General features: G+C 38.0%; 1 protein-coding gene across 2 annotated transcripts in view; it reads left to right on the top strand.

Moving 5' to 3' along the window:
* The window catches only part of LOC126247981 (AP-4 complex subunit epsilon-1-like), a 46,638-nt gene extending 28,738 nt beyond the window's left edge, over positions 1 to 17,900 (top strand). For both annotated transcript variants that reach the window (XM_049948556.1, XM_049948566.1), the window contains exons 5-9: positions 1,003 to 1,136; positions 9,418 to 9,633; positions 9,717 to 10,096; positions 15,555 to 16,239; positions 17,343 to 17,900. In XM_049948556.1, coding sequence (XP_049804513.1) covers positions 1,003 to 1,136; positions 9,418 to 9,633; positions 9,717 to 10,096; positions 15,555 to 16,239; positions 17,343 to 17,619 — 1,692 coding nt within the window. In that variant the 3' untranslated portion in view covers positions 17,620 to 17,900. The remainder of the gene's footprint in view (positions 1 to 1,002; positions 1,137 to 9,417; positions 9,634 to 9,716; positions 10,097 to 15,554; positions 16,240 to 17,342) is intronic.
* The last annotated feature ends 1,301 nt before the right edge of the window (positions 17,901 to 19,201 follow it).

The raw sequence follows: 19,201 nt of genomic DNA, 5'->3' as shown, positions 1-19,201 counted from the left end.
CTCTCTCTCTCTCTCACTCACTCACACACACACACACACACACACACACACACACACTAGTTTGAGGTGCTCTCTGCGTATGACATAGCATTGCCACACGCATGGCCTTTTGAAAGTGCACACACTTGTCACTGCAAAAACCTTGCTGTTTTTTTTTAATGTTGAAATGGTCACAGAAATATCATTATTTTTTTTAGGTAATTAAAGGAATCTAGGAGATGTCATGCTTGTTATATTAGGAGAACCTTTGAAATTGATTGAGCTTGCAGCAAACATTGTAATTATGTCTAGTGGGTGAGTCTGAAGGAAATTGCACCACTTTCTTGAGAGATGGAACACTTGTGGGTTAGGCAAAATTATGTTGGAAACATGTGGACAGTTAAAGATTGGAGCAGCGATAAATTTGAGAGAATTAAGTTTTTATTCTCTTTTTTATTCAGTGTAAAACAAAGTTCTCGGCATAACTGTAATATTTGATTCTTGGTTTAGTATAGTTCAAGGTTAATGTCTTTTATTGTGGGGACATTATGTGACTTTTTATTCTCACAGGAGTGTGGTATTACCCATATAAATTCCATTCAACCCAGCAAGTTGGATGAATAATGGAAGCAAATAGTGTTGACAGTAATAAAATGTTCAGAATGTGTTGAGAAGGAATGAAATGATTACAAAGATGGCAAGAAGAGTGTAATTTTATTGGAGACTGAAACGTTCATAGACACTGTTGGAGATTTTTTAAATATTAAATGACATATTTTTAAAAGTGTATACCTTATTATAGTAATCTGCTGGGGAACTACCAACCTCCACAAATAAGCTGATAAATAACCATTAAGAAATTATTCACACAGTGAACAAGACACCTCAGCCTGGAGGCCTCCATGATTTTCAAAGTCAGAAATACATAAATACAAATTCCATTCAACATCAGTTGGTCATTTTGGATGTTAATTTACTGTATTGACATATTATTATACTGTAATAATTTCTGCATTTTTCTAGGAAACTCCATCTTTGGTAAGTGAACTAGTCCCACTTCTGGTTCAAATACAGCATCAGATTTTAGATGGAAAGTTACCTCCTGACTATACATACCGAAAGATGAATGCTCCCTGGATGCAAATTTCTGTTCTTAGGTAAGGTTACACCTAAAAAGTAATTGCTAGTTGTCTCAAATTTATTTATTTTTGACATGCTGTTGTGGTGTCAGTGCAATGATGTACTTGTAGCACATTAAAGTAACATAGAAAGGGGAAAGTGTAGCATTTGCTTTCTTTCACTTGAGAGAAGACTGTTAGGAGTAAAACTTCACAAAACATGAAACCTTAAAAGTAATATCATGAATAGAACTTTGACAGTATTGATTTTAGGGAATATGCGTGAAGGAGGAATATTATCTTTTTACAACTATACATCAGCAAGCCTGAAGACTTGTATTTTATTTTTGAGAATTCCTTTCTGCTTTCTTCTCATTCTTGTTCTTTAAATGAGCCTGGCTTTCCTATTTCTTTGATTAACATTCTAAATATTTGTATTATCTGGTGCATAAAATAATTTTTAACTCTTACTGTTTTCATGTCCTGACCAGGTCATGAATCATAGCGAGTTTTCAAGTTCAAGTCCTGATCTGGCACATCTTTTTCATCTGCAAGGAAGTTTCAAGGCAGCACAATCTCTGTTGCACAATCTCTGTTGTAGATCCTCTGCTGCTTCTAACCTATATAACTGATTTGTGAGACAGTACGAACAGATCTCTCTGAGTACTTGCAGTGATGCTGTCATTTACCCTCTTGTATAGTCATGGGAAGATCAATACAAGTTATACAATGATTTAGGCAAGATATTGGTTGTTGTTGTTGTTGTTGTTCTTGTTGTGGTGGTCTTCAGTCCTGAGACTGGTTTGATGCAGCTCTCCATGCTACTCTATCCTGTGCAAGCCTCTTCATCTCCCAGTACCTACTGCAACCTACATCCTTCTGAATCTGCTTAGTGTATTCATCTCTTGGTCTCCCTCTACGATTTTTACCCTCCACACTGCCCTCCAATACTAAATTGGTGATCCCTTGATGCCTCAGAACATGTCCTACCAACCGATCCCTTCTTCTGGTCAAGTTGTGCCACAAACTTCTCTTCTCCCCAATCCTATTCAATACTTCCTCATTAGTTATGTGGTCTACCCATCTAATTTTCAGCATTCTTCTGTAGCACCACATTTCGAAAGCTTCTATTCTCTTCTTGTCCAAACTGGTTATCGTCCATGTTTCACTTCCATACATGGCTACACTCCATACAAATACTTTCAGAAATGACTTCCTGATACTTAAATCTATACTCAATGTTAACAAATTTCTCTTCTTCTGAAACGCTTTCCTTGCCATTGCCAGTCTACATTTTATATCCTCTCTACTTCGACCATCATCAGTTATTTTGCTCCCCAAATAGCAAAACTCCTTTACTACTTTAAGTGTCTCATTTCCTAATCTAATTCCCTCAGCATCACCCGACTTAATTCGACTACATTCCATTATCCTCATTTTGCTTTTGTTGATGTTCATCTTATATCCTCCTTTCAAGACACTGTCCATTCCATTCAACTGCTCTTCCAAGTCCTTTGCTGTCTCTGACATAATCACAATGTCATCGGCGAACCTCAAAGTTTTTATTTCTTCTCCATGGATTTTAATACCTACTCTGAATTTTTCTTTTGTTTCCTTTACTGCTTGCTCAATATACAGATTGAATAACATTGGGGAGAGGCTACAACCCTGTCTTACTCCCTTCCCAACCACAGCTTCCCTTTCATGTCCCTCGACTCTTATAACTGCCATATGGTTTCTGTACAAATTGTAAATAGCCTGCCGCTCCCTGTATTTTACCCCTGCCACCTTTAGAGTTTGAAAGAGAGTATTCCAGTCAACATTGTCAAAAGCTTTCTCTAAGTCTACAAATGCTAGAAACGTAGGTTTGCCTTTCCTTATTCTTTCTTCTAAGATAAGTCGTAAGGTCAGTATTGCCTCACGTGTTCCAGTGTTTCTACGGAATCCAAACTGATCTTCCCCGAGGTCGGCTTCTACTAGTTTTTCCATTCGTCTGTAAAGAATTCGTGTTAGTATTTTGCAGCTGTGGCTTATTAAACTGATTGTTCGGTAATTTTCACATCTGTCAACACCTGCTTTCTTTGGGATTGGAATTATTATATTCTTCTTGAAGTCTGAGGGTATTTCGCCTGTTTCATACATCTTGCTCACCAGATGGTAGAGTTTTGTCAGGACTGGCTCTCCCAAGGCCGTCAGTAGTTCCAATGGAATGTTGTCTACTCCCGGGGCCTTGTTTCGACTCATGTCTTTCAGAGCTCTGTCAAACTCTTCACGCAGTATCGTATCTCCCATTTCATCTTCATCTACATCCTCTTCCATTTCCATAATATTGTCCTCAAGTACATCGCCCTTGTATAGACCCTCTATATACTCCTTCCACCTTTCTGCTTTCCCTTCTTTGCTTAGAACTGGGTTTCCATCTGAGCTCTTGATATTCATACAAGTCGTTCTCTTATCTCCAAAGGTCTCTTTAATTTTCCTGTAGGCAGTATCTATCTTACCCCTAGTGAGATAAGCCTCTACATCCTTACATTTGTCCGCTAGCCATCCCTGCTTAGCCATTTTGCACTTCCTGTCGATCTCATTTTTGAGACGTTTGTATTCCTTTTTGCCTGCTTCATTTACTGCATTTTTATATTTTCTCCTTTCATCAATTAAATTCAATATTTCTTTTGTTATCCAAGGATTTCTACTAGTCCTCGTCTTGTTACCTACTTGATCCTCTGCTGCCTTCACTACTTCATCCCTCAAAGCTACCCATTCTTCTTCTACTGTATTTCTTTCCCCCATTCCTGTCAATTGTTCCCTTATGCTCTTCCTGAAACTCTGTACAACCTCTGGTTCTTTCAGTTTATCCAGGTCCCATCTCCTTTTTGCAGTTTCTTCAGTTTTAATCTACAGGTCATAACCTATAGATTGTGGTCAGAGTCCACATCTGCCCCTGGAAATGTCTTACAATTTAAAACCTGGTTCCTAAATCTCTGTCTTACCATTATATAATCTATATGATACCTTTTCGTGTCTCCAGGGTTCTTCCATGTATACAACCTTCTTTCATGGTTCTTAAACCAAGTGTTAGCTATGATTATGTTGTGCTCTGTGCAAAATTCTACCAGGCGGCTTCCTCTTTCATTTCTTAGCCCCGGTATGGTACAAAAAGTGACAATTGACCTAAATGATGATAAGTGTGACATCCTACACGTGAGTACTAAAAAGAATCCATTAAATTTTGTTTACAAGATAAATAATATGGATTTAAAAGTTGTCAGTTGAACTAAATACATAGAGATTACAACTATGAACAATTTCAATTGGAAACATCACGTAGAAAATGTTGTGGGAAGGTGAACCAAGACAGTGTTTTATTGGCAGAACACTTAGAAGGTGCAACAAAGGTACTGAACAGACTATCCACACTATGCGTATAGCTATGCAATACAGGATCCTTACCAAATAGTATGGATGGAGGACATTGAAAAATTTCAAATAAGGGCAGCTCATTTTGTATTATTGCGAAACAGAAGAGAGGGTGTCATGGATTTGGTATGGAAGCTGGGGTACAATCATTGAAACGTAGGTGTTTTTTGTTGGAGTGAGATCTTTTCACAAAATGTCAATCACTAGCTTTCTCCTCTGTATGTGAAAATATTTTGACATCTCCTATCTGCATAGGGGAAATGGCCACCATAATAAAACAAGAGAAAGAAGAGCTTTCATGGAAAGATTTAAGAGTTCATTTTTCCTGTGTGGTATTTGAGAATGGAAAAGTTGAGAAATAGCCTGAAAGTGTTTCTCTGAACCCTTTGTCAAGCACTTTGTTGTTATATGCCAAGTAGTGATGTAGACATAGATTTATTTTTGAATTGAGCTATTGGTGTACCCTTCCAATTGTCCCTTTGTTTTATGTTGTTGACCTGTGTTACGCAATGGCTTCCATTCATGCTCAGTTTTCATACTTTCTTGTTTCAGAACATATTTCCTTGTGTTTCTTTCCTTTGTAACTATATCCTGCAGGAGATTGCTGTCCATAATGTATATATCAATAGCGTTCTACATTATTTTATTGAGAGTTATGTGAGAATTTCTTCAAGTTCTCCATCTTGAGATGTTGATGAAATTGCTTCACTTTGCAGATAATTACTGAGTTCTGAGGCGCAAAAAAATTATATTGCAAAAATAATGATATTGTCCCTTTCTCTGTTTTTTCTTTTCTAGTACCCGATCATCAGGAGAAATGTGTGTCATCTTGTTGGGGGTGTAATGTAGGTCTTATTGCATTAAGAGGAAGTTGTGTTTACATACATAAAAATTGTGTATGGTGTGCTCATCATATGGAGAAAGGCAAGTGCTGGCAGAAATTACTCCCAGCCTTTCGTGTTAGCTAATGTCATGCGGTGAAGTGTGGGCCCACAACAATCGGTACTACAGTCCTGTTGTTCGTCCTGTTGTGACAGAGTATTCACACTATACTGATAATTTTGAAACCGGGTGTAGTGTGTCAAGTCCAAATAGAAAGGACAAGACAAACTATTCCCAACTAACTGTTCTCTCCACCACAGTGCAAACTGGCTTAAGCATGGGCGATGTGGTATAGCACACAATACCTGCTCATTGTGTGGCTTCATGAACACAACTGTCACAGTTGCATATTTCTTGATAGATTACAATTTGTAGATACATCTCTAGCCTTTGCTTTACACTATATCTCTGCTCTGCTTAGTCATTTTAGTCAGATTTGTCGAACTTAATGCACTTTACGCTGTAAACACAGAAAGAATGTTGAAAAGTCTATAACCGGATTAATAGCTATACAAAAGACCAAAATTAAGTTAACTAGCTATTGTTTTTCTCACATTTGCCACAAAGCCCTTTGTGTCATGCAAAGGCTCAAACATGTTGCTACGACTAATTGTGTAAGGTTGTTTGTGTAACAATTAATGTGTTTGACATGTCTAGCATAAAAATTTCTCCCAGTGTTAGATTTAATTTTATATGACCTTGAATTTAAGGTTTTTGCCTCAATTGTTACTTAAGTTGAAACTTCCTGGCAGATTAAAACTGTGTGCCGGACTGAGACTCGAACTTGGGACCTTTGCCTTTTGCAGGCAAATGCTCTACCAACTGAGCTACCCAAGCACGACTCACGCCCTGTCCTCACAGCTTTACTTCTGCCAGTATCCCGTCTCCTACCTTCCAAACTTTACAGAAGCTCTCCTGTGAACCTTGCAGAATTAGCACTCCTGAAAGAAAGCATATTGTGGAGACATGGTTTAGCCATAGCCTGGGGGATGTTTCCAGAATGAGATTTTCACTCTGCAGTGGAGTGTGCACTGATATGAAACTTCCTGGCAGATTAAAACTGTATGCTGGACTGAGACTCAAACTCCGGACCTTTGCCTTTCATTGGCAAGTGCTCTACCAACTGAGCTATCCAAGCATGACTCATGCCCCATCCTCACAGCGCACACTCCACTGCAGAGTGAAAATCTCATTCTGGAAACATCCCCCAGGCTGTGGGTAAGCCATGTCTCTGCAATATCCTTTCTTTCAGGAGTGCTAGTTCTGCAAGGTTCACAGGAGAGCTTCTGTAAAGTTTGGAAGGTAGAAGACGAGGTACTGGCAGAAGCAAAGCTGTGAGGATGGGGCGTGAGTTGTGCTTGGGTAACTCAGTTGATAGAGCACTTGCCCACGAAAGGCAAAGGTCCTGAGTTCGAGTCTCGGTCCGGCACACAGTTTTAATCTGCCAGGAATTTTCATATCAGCGCACACTCCGCTGCAGAGTGAAAATCTCATTCTGGTTACTTAAGTTGTTAGTTCTTTTATACCGCAATTTGTTGCTTGTGGTAAAGTTTATTTTTATGTTATATCATGTGAACAAGTTTACAATTTGTAAGAAAATGGTACTTACCTAGAAAAAGCTGGCTTCACATATGTTGTATCACTCATTTTCCCCACAAGTCCAGAGAGCTCTATCATTTTTGTTTCTCTCTTCTTTTGCATTATGTCGGAAACGACTTACTAGAGAACAGAGAGTATTTTTTGTTTTATTTTTTCTCCAGCACTTTTTTTGCTTTTCAAAACTTCCAACAATTATTGTAATTTATTGTGATTTCTTTCAACACATGCTATTAAATGATATTTGGATAAAAGCACAAATTTAAAGCTGTTTCATAGACACTTTAAATTATGAAAGGAACATTGTTTTTATTTGTTTGAATGTTGTACTGTTTTTTGACCATACACATCTTCCTATAAGTGTCTTTCAGATAGACTTACGGAGTTGCTAGTCCTGTAGCAATGCGGAAAATATGTGTAAAGAGGACAAGGACTAGAAAGGGACCAGTGACAAGTAGACTTCGAATGAGGCCGTCAGTAGGCTGTGCTCATGAGAAGTTGATGTATAGGTGCTAATCTTGGTGCAGGACACAGCTTTAACTTGTTGCAGATTTAAAAGTTTGCATCATGTGTACTTCTGCTTGTAGTATTTATAATTGAAACATTGGTCTTAAAGTTGGCAACCTGCAGCACAATAATTACAGACAAAGTCCATAACTTGTGATTAGTTCCATTATTTGCAGGTACTTCACTAAAAGATATGTTTCCTGAAATTGCATTTAGTGTTTCACTCATAACTTTGTTCTTCAAATCATGGTACACAGAAGATTTATCGTTTTAAATTTAATACTTGGACAGTTGCCCTGGAATTTATTTTCCTAATTCAGAATGAAAATGAAAGAAAATTAATATTAACAGTTTCTGAATGATAAGCACAAAATAGTTGCTGAAATAGGAACAGGATGACATATGCATAAATCAAAATAACATGCATACATCTCTGACTTCACAGTTCAAAAAAGTTGTTAACCAAGGAAAAAGGAAATGTGTGTGTGTGTGTGTGTGTGTGTGTGTGTGTGTGTGTGTGAGAGAGAGAGAGAGAGAGAGAGAGAGAGAGAGAGAGAAAAGACAGGATATGATGTACAGATGGTGGATCAAGTATTTGAATCCAGAAAAATTCAAGGTATAGGTGAAAGACAGATGAGCTGCCACTAATCAAGAGTGTTAGGCTGAGTTGACCTTATAAGAAATCAGTGGTTGCAAATTGGAAAAAAAAAGACTCAGAGGAAAAATGAAAAATGGAGGAAGGCTGGAGATTATGGGATCTAGTATTTAATAGTAAAATGCGATATCAGAAAGTGAGAGAGGACTAAAAAGACTGTAAAAGAGAATGGCGAAGCAGAGGAGAGGAGAAAGAAGTGTAATAAACTAAGATCTGGCGTACGGTGTCTTTGAAATATTTATTGGAGAGCCACTTCACATTTCCAGATTATGGAAATCCTGTGAGTGACATTTCACAATATACTCAGCAGTATTATATATTTCTTCATTCTCTGGTATGTTTCAGTGTATTAGTTGCTCTGTCTGTCCCCTTCCCCCTCCCTGCTCTATTAATAGCTAGTCAAATAACAGAGTTATTTTATGATACAATCTATATATCAATTGTCAGTTTTCTTGTAATGTCTTATTATGAGTCTTCACACACCTTTATTTTTTGTTGTAACTCTTGTACTTAGGTCTTCTTTGCATTTTCTTCCTTAACTCCAGAGAAAAGAACTGAGACTTTTCCAACTTTTTGATATGTTTGAATTGATTCTACTGATGTTCCGTTGGTGAAAACCTACATTTGTGTCAGTGCATAGTGTGATGAGGAGCTATCTTTCATCGCTTCTCAGTGTAATTTGGGCCTGCATTTTCCATCTTAGAGACCAGCACTTAAAAAGAGAGAAATTTTCATACTTGGTTTCACAGTGCAGTCTATGCTTGTTTTAATGTGAACTACATATTTCAGTTGAAGTATTTGTCACACAACAACCGTAAGATGTATGACGTGGTCTGTGCAGAAAAGCTTGATGCTTGGTATCTCATCAAGAACAACTTGCATATTCTGTAACTCACAGTTGTTAAACAATTTAAAATAATGTCTCATGTTATGGCTGCTGTTCTTCCACACATTGTTCCCCGTTTGTCGAATGATATTCTCTCTTTTCCACCTTCGATGAGAAATGGTACAGAGCTAATTATTTGCCTGTCATTTAGTGCTGAAAATTTACATGTTTTGATGTGGCTTAGAATAAAAAACTAACAAGCAAGGAGACCAGGGTTTGATCCTCGTCCGTGCACAAATTTTAATTCATTTCTTCAGCTTCCATTGTTATCATAGATAAAGATGAGACTTAAATGCCTCGGGGAAAATTAATTATAAGATCTATAAGTTCATATGTATTTCCTCACCAGGCTTATTTAGTACTTCTGATATTTGTAGGTTACTTCAGCTGATGGATGAACCGACAGCCGACATTAGAGCTGTAATTCATAAGACTTTAATTTTGGCAAAGTCTGGTTCACAAGAAGCTATTGGGGTTGCCATTATTTGTGCATGTATAGCAATTCTGATAAAGTACAAACCCAATGACGATATACTGCCAACAGCTATATCACATGTTACAGATTTGATGTCGAGGAAGAGCAACAATTTGAGGTAAAGTGACACACACTAATAATGTTATCTGTTTCCTTCATTTGTTTTTTGTATGTTTTATAACAAAAATATTTATTTTGTAGGTATGCTGGCCTTGATCTGCTTGAAGTTATTCTGCAACACTGTCCCTTGTCACTTACACCAGAGCAACAAGAAATCATCATGTCAAGCTTGCAACATCCTGATCATGCAGTAAAAAGAAAAACATTAGCTTTGCTATGTGTAGCAGCAAATGCTTCAAATGCAGAACAAATATGTACACAAATTGCTGATTATGCACAGACCTATTGCTCCAACAATATTCATTTGCGTCACGATCTAGTAAGACGCATCATCCTTCTTACGCAGAAATATCCACGGGACACTGATTCATGGCATGTTGCAATGCTTCTTCGGTTATTGCCTCTTGCTAGTGACAGTCAGGTTAAAACCATCCATGGATCAATTAAGAATTTACTTTCAGGTATGAAGTACAAGTCACTTTCTTTTAGACATTGGTATTTAATAGTCATGCTGTTGAATGTTCATATGAATTTTAAAAGTGATGAGAGAAATGAGTATTTTCCACTAAAAAATTGAAATAACTCATAAGTATTGTATGTGTCTAATGTGTGTATTTAATGTCTCCACTGATAACAATATCAGCCCTCTGTACTAACAGGACTATATGTGGGAGGGTGAGATTACGCTTCCTGTTCCATGCAGCTTAATGTATAATGTGAAACTTGCTTCCTTCACAGTGTCACACATTCCCCTGGAAGTGGAAAACAGAACCATGCATATATTATGCGTTTATGAACAAGACAAAATAAAGTTTGATTACTAGAACTTTGTTTTGCAAAACTGATCTTTTGATTTTTGTATAATGATAGTATTTTGACATCATTTTATTAGGCTTTCGACAAAGACATAGTTGATTCTAGCAGCAGTTTATTCCCACCTTCCATTACTGTACTACACAGTTAGCTTTTGCTGTCACGCAGCAGTTTTTGATGTAAAACTTTCCTGTTTAAATACAGGTTACAGAGAAGATTTTGCTATCGCTGTTTGGGTGGTGGGAGAAAGAGAGACAGAGTTTATCGAAGTTGATGGGAATTGTATTTTACAAACATTTCCCTGTATGATAACAATGTACGTTATCTTACGTTCAGAGATTAATAGCATGCCATGCTGTATTGGCTCCTTGTATTGTGTCTATGGAGACTAATTGCTCATGAGTCTTAGTATTATAAACTAATATCCAGGGTGTTCAAAAAAGTGTTGAATACTTTGTGAAGTAGTAGTACTCATCAAAACAGGAAAAGTAAGTCAGTAAACATGGGTCTGGAAACGCATCCTTTGTGAGGTAAAAACATGTTTATAGGAAGGCCTGCGCAATGCTGGGTTGTAGATATTAGAACACATTGGTGCTCCATCAAATGTGGCAACAAGGTAATATGATGTCTTACTCACAGTACTCTACTCTACCTACCATTATGTGGTCTACAGTCAGTTGTGTGGTTTGAGCTGTGTTGTAGGCTACATTAATTTTAATTGTGTTTGTGTGTCTTATTGTACAGTGCTGTCAACCTGTGGGACATAGCATGGTACTTACTGTTATTGTGCCATTTGTATGTACAAATGGTGTAGTACATTTACATTTTCTGTCTTCCACCACTTGTTAGCAATGGAAGCCTATTAATTGACAAGTGAGGTGGCAGATGTGATATACTGCTATGTTTAGCAAATAGACATAGCCTGCGTGCCCATGCCCTCTAAACTGAAAAAAATCCTCATTACGGAGTGCCCTCTGATAAGCTGTTTGGCAGACTTTTCCAGCAGCTGAGGGATGCAGGTACTCTTGCAACTCGAAAGATTGACAGTGGAAGGCCCCGCACAGGCCACATGCTTTACATGGAGGAGCATGTGCTATATTTGGTGGAAGAAACCCCTGGGACCAGTGTGCTATGATAAGCAGCAGCAGAAAGCGTGTCTCGCTCTCTTATATGGGGGATTCTTCATGAACAGTTGCTGTATCCATATTATCTACTGTTCGTTCAGTCATAAGGCCACAGGATCGTCATGGCAGATGGCGGTTCTGTCAATGGCTGTTGCAGAAGTGTGCCACTGATCCACTGTTCACATTCAAGATTTTATTTACCAAAGAGATGGAGGGTTCAGAAGAGATGGTGGTGTGAATTTTCACAACCAGCGTGTATGGGCAAATGTAAATCCCCGAGCAGTTGAGGAAAGAGGGCGCCAACACCAATTCTCAGTCAATGTATGGGCAGGCATACTTGATCATAGATTTATAGGACCATACATGGTATCACGAAGATTAACTGGGGCATATTATCTGGGCTTTCTCATAAATGTATTGCCTACCTTACTGGATACTATGCCATGGCAGCAACGAATACAAATGTGGTTCATGCATGATGGTGCACCAGCACACTTTCGTCCCAGTGTGTGTGTACATCTGACACAGGATTTCAGGACCACTGTATTAGTGGGGTGGAGGGGGGGGGGGGCGGGTCTCACCTTGGCCCTTGGCCTGTTCATTCCCCAGACCTAAATCTTCTAACTTTTGGTTATGAGGATATTTGAAGGAACTGGTCTACGTCAAAAATGGTTCAAATGGCTCTGAGTACTATGCGACTTAACTTCTGAGGTCATCAGTCGCCTAGAACTTAGAACTAATTAAACCTAACTAACCTAAGGACATCACACACATCCATACCCGAGGCAGGATTTGAACCTGTGACCGTAGCGGTCGCTCGGTTCCAGGCTGTAGTGCCTAGAACCGCACGGCCACTCCGGCCGGCTGGTCTACGTCACACCAATCAACAATGTGCGGGCACTACATGGTCGTGTCTTCAGTGTGTGGCAGCAGGTACAACAACAACCAGGTATACTTCAAAGGGTGTGTCATTCCTAACCGAAGGGCAGAGGCATCCATTGTCATGAATGGATACTACATTGAACACTTGAAGACATATGTTTATTGCAGAAAGTATGCTTTCCAGGACCCATGTTAGTGGACTTATTTTTCTTGTTTCGATGAGTACTACCACCTCTCAAAGTATCCACCACTTTTTTTGAACACCCTGTATAGAGTTACCTGAATAGATACGCAAAACTCTTTGAAGTAATTCCCATCAGCAAAGTACAGTTACAGTTTGAATAATTAATGCTTTTACATTTTCTGCTAACCACTGTTGTAATTTGGTCCTATAGTGTTTTTATAACATGACCGAGAAATGTGACAGTTCGTTCGCCCCTAGTGAATACCTGTGTTTAAAAAAATTATTTTCCTAGCTGTGGCTGTACATGGTGCTATATTGGCTATGAAATTGTCTTCAGACACTTACTTTCAAACACACTTTCTTTTGTTAAATTAATGCCACAGCTTCATGTATGCAGTAATTGTAGTAGGAAAAGTAGAGTGTATCATCTGAGGCATGTGAATCTCCAAGCTTCTGCTTTGTGACCTCCACTAGTACTTGTCATAAAGTCTGCCTGTTATCCATTATTAGATCATCATTATTAGTTGGTTAACTCATTGCTGAGTGTCGTGACCTCATTTCTTCATTCATTTCTTAATTAATTGAAACTTTTGAGTATATGTCTCCATCCATATTGATCTTCAGTTCTTAATGTGGTAAGATGGTCTCTTCTAAATTAGCCCCTCCGCTTCTCAAAGTGTGCCCAAGGAACTGGAAGTACCTTTGACTGACACGGGAAGATAAACTTCTTGTGATGCTAAATCCTTCTATGATGGAAGCTTTTGTTCTTTCTATTTGTGGTACACGTAACATCTTCAACCAACAACACACCTCGAAGGTATCTATACGGCTCTTGTCACTAGCTTTCATGGTCCAAGTCTCGCAGCCTTATAAGAACAAAGGAAACACCAATGAATCCACCTAGTGCATCTTCATTGTTTTGGATATTGCATGGTTCTGCCAAATCTTAGTGAACTTAACCATTTGGCTTGGCCAAGGACGATCCTTCATTTTATTTCCTTTCACATTTTCTCGTGCCACTGATGAGAGATCCTAGATATACACAATCATTCACTGCCACAAGATCCTTTAAGCATCCTGAAAGTTGAATTTGATCTAAATTGTGGCAATTAATTACCATCAGCATGTTTTTGATGTTTATCCCTAGGCCGAAACTTCAAGTAATAGTTTTCAGTCTGAAGACAGATCACTAGATAAACCCAAACAAGCATAAAAATAGTGAATAGGTTCATTTTGAAAATATTTCTGAGCGAATATTGCCATTGAGCCAAATGTGGTTATGGAAAAATATAAGTGGTGGCAAGAACACATACTTCTACGGCTATTATCAAAACAATTTAAAATTACTTCAGAGCTTAGCTTATATATGTAAAGCAGATATTTATTCCAAATTGTAAGGAGAAGTGTTACATTCACAGTGATTACTCATATATCATATACTATGTGTGATTTTAATGTGTCCTGTCAAAAATGCCCGGATCACAACTGCCAGATGGATTTGTTAATATAGATGTTGTGGACCACATCAGTAAAAATCCACATTGCACAAGGTTGTGGAATAGCCATAGTAGTTCAGCGCATTCTGTTCAGTGGTGCGTGTAGTCTTCCACGGATTGGTCAGCATTAACTTTTGATACAATTTGGCAGTGGTCATCATCAATGTCGTCAGTTGTGGTCATGTAGTATGATGTCTGTTTTCGCAGTTGACCCAGCGCAATGGGGTATGTGACAGAATGGATGCATTTGGTTCGAGCATGGGTCTTGCACCCGGATCTTTAATCTGTATTCCATTCATGGGCCTTATTCCATTCATGGGCCTACTATGACTACAACAGTCTCTAAAAATCTTCACTACAATCTCTCACATCTGCCAAAAACCGCATTGCTGACCTTCCATACGTCCCGAGACCTACCGAAAGCTGAACTTAGGTAGTCGTGTAACATTCTTCAACCTGTGCTCTAGAAAATCTTAAGTCTTTCTGAGATTACAGTTCTCTCTAAAGGTTTCAGTTATAGTCTTATGTCTGAATTCATTCTTGCTGAACTTTTTAAAGGTGTGCTTTCTTTCACTTAGTCTGTGCAGTGAGAACTTTGTTAGCCACCTACTCAACAGAAGAGAATCAGTGTAAAGACAGCTTTTAATGTGGCCTTGCTGATTTTATAGCTCTGCCCATGATTCTTCCTCAGTCACATCTAACCATTCCCTGTTATCTTCCATGTATTCCTTATCTCTGACTCCTCCTCTCCTTTATTCTCTAGATCCATATATTCATTTATTCGTGAGTTATTAGTAGAATTATCAACATAATTGCTTCATTTGACAGCTCGTGAAACAACTGTTGAGCATTTCTTCTGGGCTGGATGTAAACCAGGTGAAAATGCACAGTTTCTTGCAACACTAATCTGTAATGTTGTTAGTTTCACTTCATTTATAGGGAGTTATCCTGAGATTGGCTGTGTCATTTTTCCATGACTCCATGTCATGTGATTCTTTAAAAAGTAATATGGTTTTGATTTTATATACAATGTACTAACTTGCATTGTTTTGGAGGTTATGAAAGTCTCGATTATATACCAGCCCTGCTCACATGTAAGCCACGTATCCAAGTCGTTAATTAGTTACCTGATGTTACTCAGGAGAAAACTAAGCTTCTGTGCTACCACAATATCTTCTGCATGTAGAAGAGGTAGAGCAGACCTCTTCTTTATTTACCATTGTAATTAAATAATAGCATGTTACTGAGAGAAATATGTTTTCAGGTTTCTAGCTGAGCTGACATTCTACTTTTGTGCGCTGGTCAACAGGTTTCCTTGAAACCTGAAATTGTACTCCATGAATATCCTTTGCTTTCATGTATTGTATGAATATTGCACATGGCATACTATTTGAATAACACTTTTATCTGTGTTTTACAGGTGAAGATCAGCAGAAAAACATTGGAGATACCAGGCAGAAAGTGATTAAAATACTTCACAAATATTCAAAGTCAAAGATAGCTGTAACAGCAATTCTGCAATTGTATGTTTGGGTAATAAGCCGCTTTGGGCTTCCAGCAGTTGAAGGGGCAGTTAACAAACCTGCAGACACTATCAAAGAAATAATTGAACTAGGACATAAAATTATCAGAAATGAGAAGAAGAGAGACCCATTTCCTCAAGGTGTTAGAGATCTCCTTATTTCAATAGTTCAGTCACTGCAATACATTTCTGTTCATAAAAAGGAACATGCATCTGGAATAGATGGTTTTATACAAGAACTATTATCAACTTCTAGCCGAGATTCTTACTTACGTGACATTTGTTTTGAGCTGAAGTGTAGTTTACCTTTTGTAACAGCAATACATGAACACACTGTAAAGGGACAGGATAAGTATGACCAGTTGGACTTTACATTGTCATTTTTGGATGAAATGGTATGCAAAAGTTTGGAATCTGGAGAAGAGCCATACCGTCCACCACAGGCTGTACAAGTCTTCCAACAATTAACTGAAATGCCATTACCAGCAAAGAGCAGCCCATGCACTAGTGTGATCAGTTCTGAGAAAGGATCGCTAGCTGGTTCATGGTGTTCTGAGGATTTCAAGCTGTGGAATATTACGAGGTGAGTGGCAGAGTTCAGGTTGTCTGATTGACACTTTATAGACTATGAGGAGATGACCAGTCTCCATGTGTAACTAGTGACTAAAATGAAGCAGGTTGTGTTTAAAAGAATGAACTTCCTTTTTGATCATTATTTGATTAGTTCTACTACTACATTCTTTTAAACAAAGGTTCTTTTAAACAAAGGAAAATCCAGCATAGAATGTAAACATATTGTAAAAAAGGAAGTTGTTAATCACCATATAGCAGAGAAGCTGGGTTGCAGATAGGCACAACAAAAAGACTGTCCCAAATAAGCTTTTGGCCAACAAGACCTTTGTTAAAGATAGATGGCGCGCACACACACACACACACACACACACACACACACACACACACACACACATTTGTGACAGTCTTTCTATTGCACCCAACCACATTATTTTATTTGTTTAAGAAAATTGATCTAATTTTATAAATTTGTGTTTTATTTGTCTCATAGGCTCAGTGTTTACATTGCCGCACCATCATGTCCCTAGATAAAGTGAAAAATTATAAAACAGAGTAAATAATAATGAAATATATCTCATAATGTCATGGTCTTGCTTATCCTTTTCCACATTTTTCCCGTTGTGCAGTTCCGCATTTATAGTTATACCAGTTGTTGTTACTCTGCCTTATCAATTCACTGAAGTTCTTTGAAGCAGTATCATAGAATCACAAAACTCATACAGTTAGATAGTAGTCTCTAAAATTCAGATATTTTGTTGTGTGCTTATTTAAATGCATGTTCTTCAATGCCATTGAGCTGCAGATTTTATGGAGTTATGATGATGACTCTGCACACAAGGATTGAATGTTGAGTTTTAAAATGCGATAGAGTTGTTTTTATCACAAGTGGTATAGTTTGGGTGCCAGCATTATTACAGTCTGCCAGTGGTACCTCCAGTACCATTCATGTTACTTTTGCTGTCAGATAATGTACCTTGAAAGTCCGTATCAATTTCAGTTAAATATTGTATTGTGCTGGTAGATCAGTATCTTCTGGATAATTTTATGTACTGTAAGAGTCTCTCACTGTGTGTTCCTTTCTAGCATGTACTGACATAACCTGTAATGTTTCAGGCAGTTGTCTCCAAATATGAGCCCAAAAGTTGTGTGGACCAAAGAGGGTAGATTAAACCCAGCTGAGAACAAAGCTAAAGCTGAGTCATTAACAATCCAGGAACAGGATAGTTGCAGTATACAGAGCAGTGAAGCATCATCAGCTGCATCTATTTTTCATTTACCACTTCCAGAAGAAAACTTGTCAGTGACCGAGAAAAGTAATGTAGATCCTCTGGACAAGTTATTAACTTCTGATTTTAGCAAGCTCACTTTTAATACACTAGAGAAAAGATGATAGTTCCTGTTATAAACATATATTAAATAAATGTACTGAATTCTTCCAGTCATTTTCCTGTGGAAGTACCTGCACTTTTGTGATAAAAAATGTTTATTAAGTCTTCTTTGAATGTGTGACTGAAGTTGAGTTCCAAAAACTAATATATAACATAGTTTTATCCTGTTAAAGTATTTGGAATGTTTTACTACAGAGGGATGGATAAATTTATATAAGGTTAGTGTTACCATGTTCAGATTGTCGAAGACTATGTGCCTTGTTGGAAGTTATGTTTATTTCTATACAATGATTCTTGTATTTATACAAATAAAATAAATTTTTAAATAAAGCTGATGTTCTTTCTCTGTTGTAAATAAACATTAAAAATGTGTGTCCCCAGTTGTCTTTTTTTTTTTTTCAATTGCAAACTTTATGTGCATTGTAAATATTTTCATAGATTCTAAAATGAAGAATTTTACACATTTCTTGTGAAGCAGTTGGTACATGTATTTTTAGGTTATACAGGGACAAAAAAATGGGGGGGGGGGGGTGGAAGAGAGCAGATTGTAGGGACCAGAGATGAAATTTTTGAGATGCATCGGACATAAGACAAGAAAGGATAGAATCAGAATTGAAGAGATTGGAGAAGGGACTGGAATACTAAAATTTTAGCACTAGGCAGAAACTACAAAGCTGAAGTGATATGGACATATGAGGAGAAGAAAATAGTGTGGAAAAAAAAAGTATTTTCTGAAAGGTTGAAAGGTTAAGTGGAAAAAGACCACAGTGAAAAGGAGTTTGTCCATAGAAAAGAGGGGAGGAACACCAGAAGACATACTTAAGGGAGAATAGTGGTTAAGAGACAGACAGTGATGGTGGTGCTTGATTCACAATTGATCCAGGCAGCTGTAAACTGGTAATAAAGAGGAGGAGGAGGAAGAAGGACAAGAAGAATGCTTGCTGTGTTGTCATATAACCACACTCAAGTCCAAATCTGAGAATGGGGTCATCATTGGAGTACAATAATTAGAACTGAAAGCATATTTATTATGGACACCAACCTACAGTCAAAATGGAACTAAACTCATTGATGGTGAGAACAGCTGTTTATCCAAACATCGAAGTTTCCAGAATGCTGGTATTTATCCAAACACTGGCTGTTCCAGAGTATTAAAAATATAGATATTTCAAGAATCTTCCAGAAATGGTAAGTACTGAGTAATAAATAATTGCTGGTGGTCAGTTTTGAACTGGTTGCCTGCAGCACGCCAGCCAGCGATGATAAATACTATGCGCAACAATTCACGGCATTGCTTACTGTCATGTAAGTATAGTGTCCCGCTGTTTCAGAAGTTCTCATCGGAACTGACTACAACACCCTGGATCTAGATAGTGTTGACAGCCTTCTGTGTGGTTGCACTGGCAGATTCCTGCATTCTGGATGTGTTGTTACATCCCCTTGACTATACAGAGCATCAAAGGTAGCCCCTCCCATTGAACCTTGTGATCATTGAGTGGGTGTTCATTTTCCTTGAACCTTCCATCATCAGTCTGTGCCTCTGGACAGTATTGGGCAACACATGGAGGTCATGGATGAGGTATC

This window comes from Schistocerca nitens, chromosome 1 (assembly GCF_023898315.1).
Source record: "Schistocerca nitens isolate TAMUIC-IGC-003100 chromosome 1, iqSchNite1.1, whole genome shotgun sequence".
Lineage (NCBI taxonomy): Eukaryota > Metazoa > Arthropoda > Insecta > Orthoptera > Acrididae > Schistocerca > Schistocerca nitens.
Note: the sequence above shows the minus strand (reverse complement) of the source record. Positions and strands in the feature narration are given on the sequence as shown.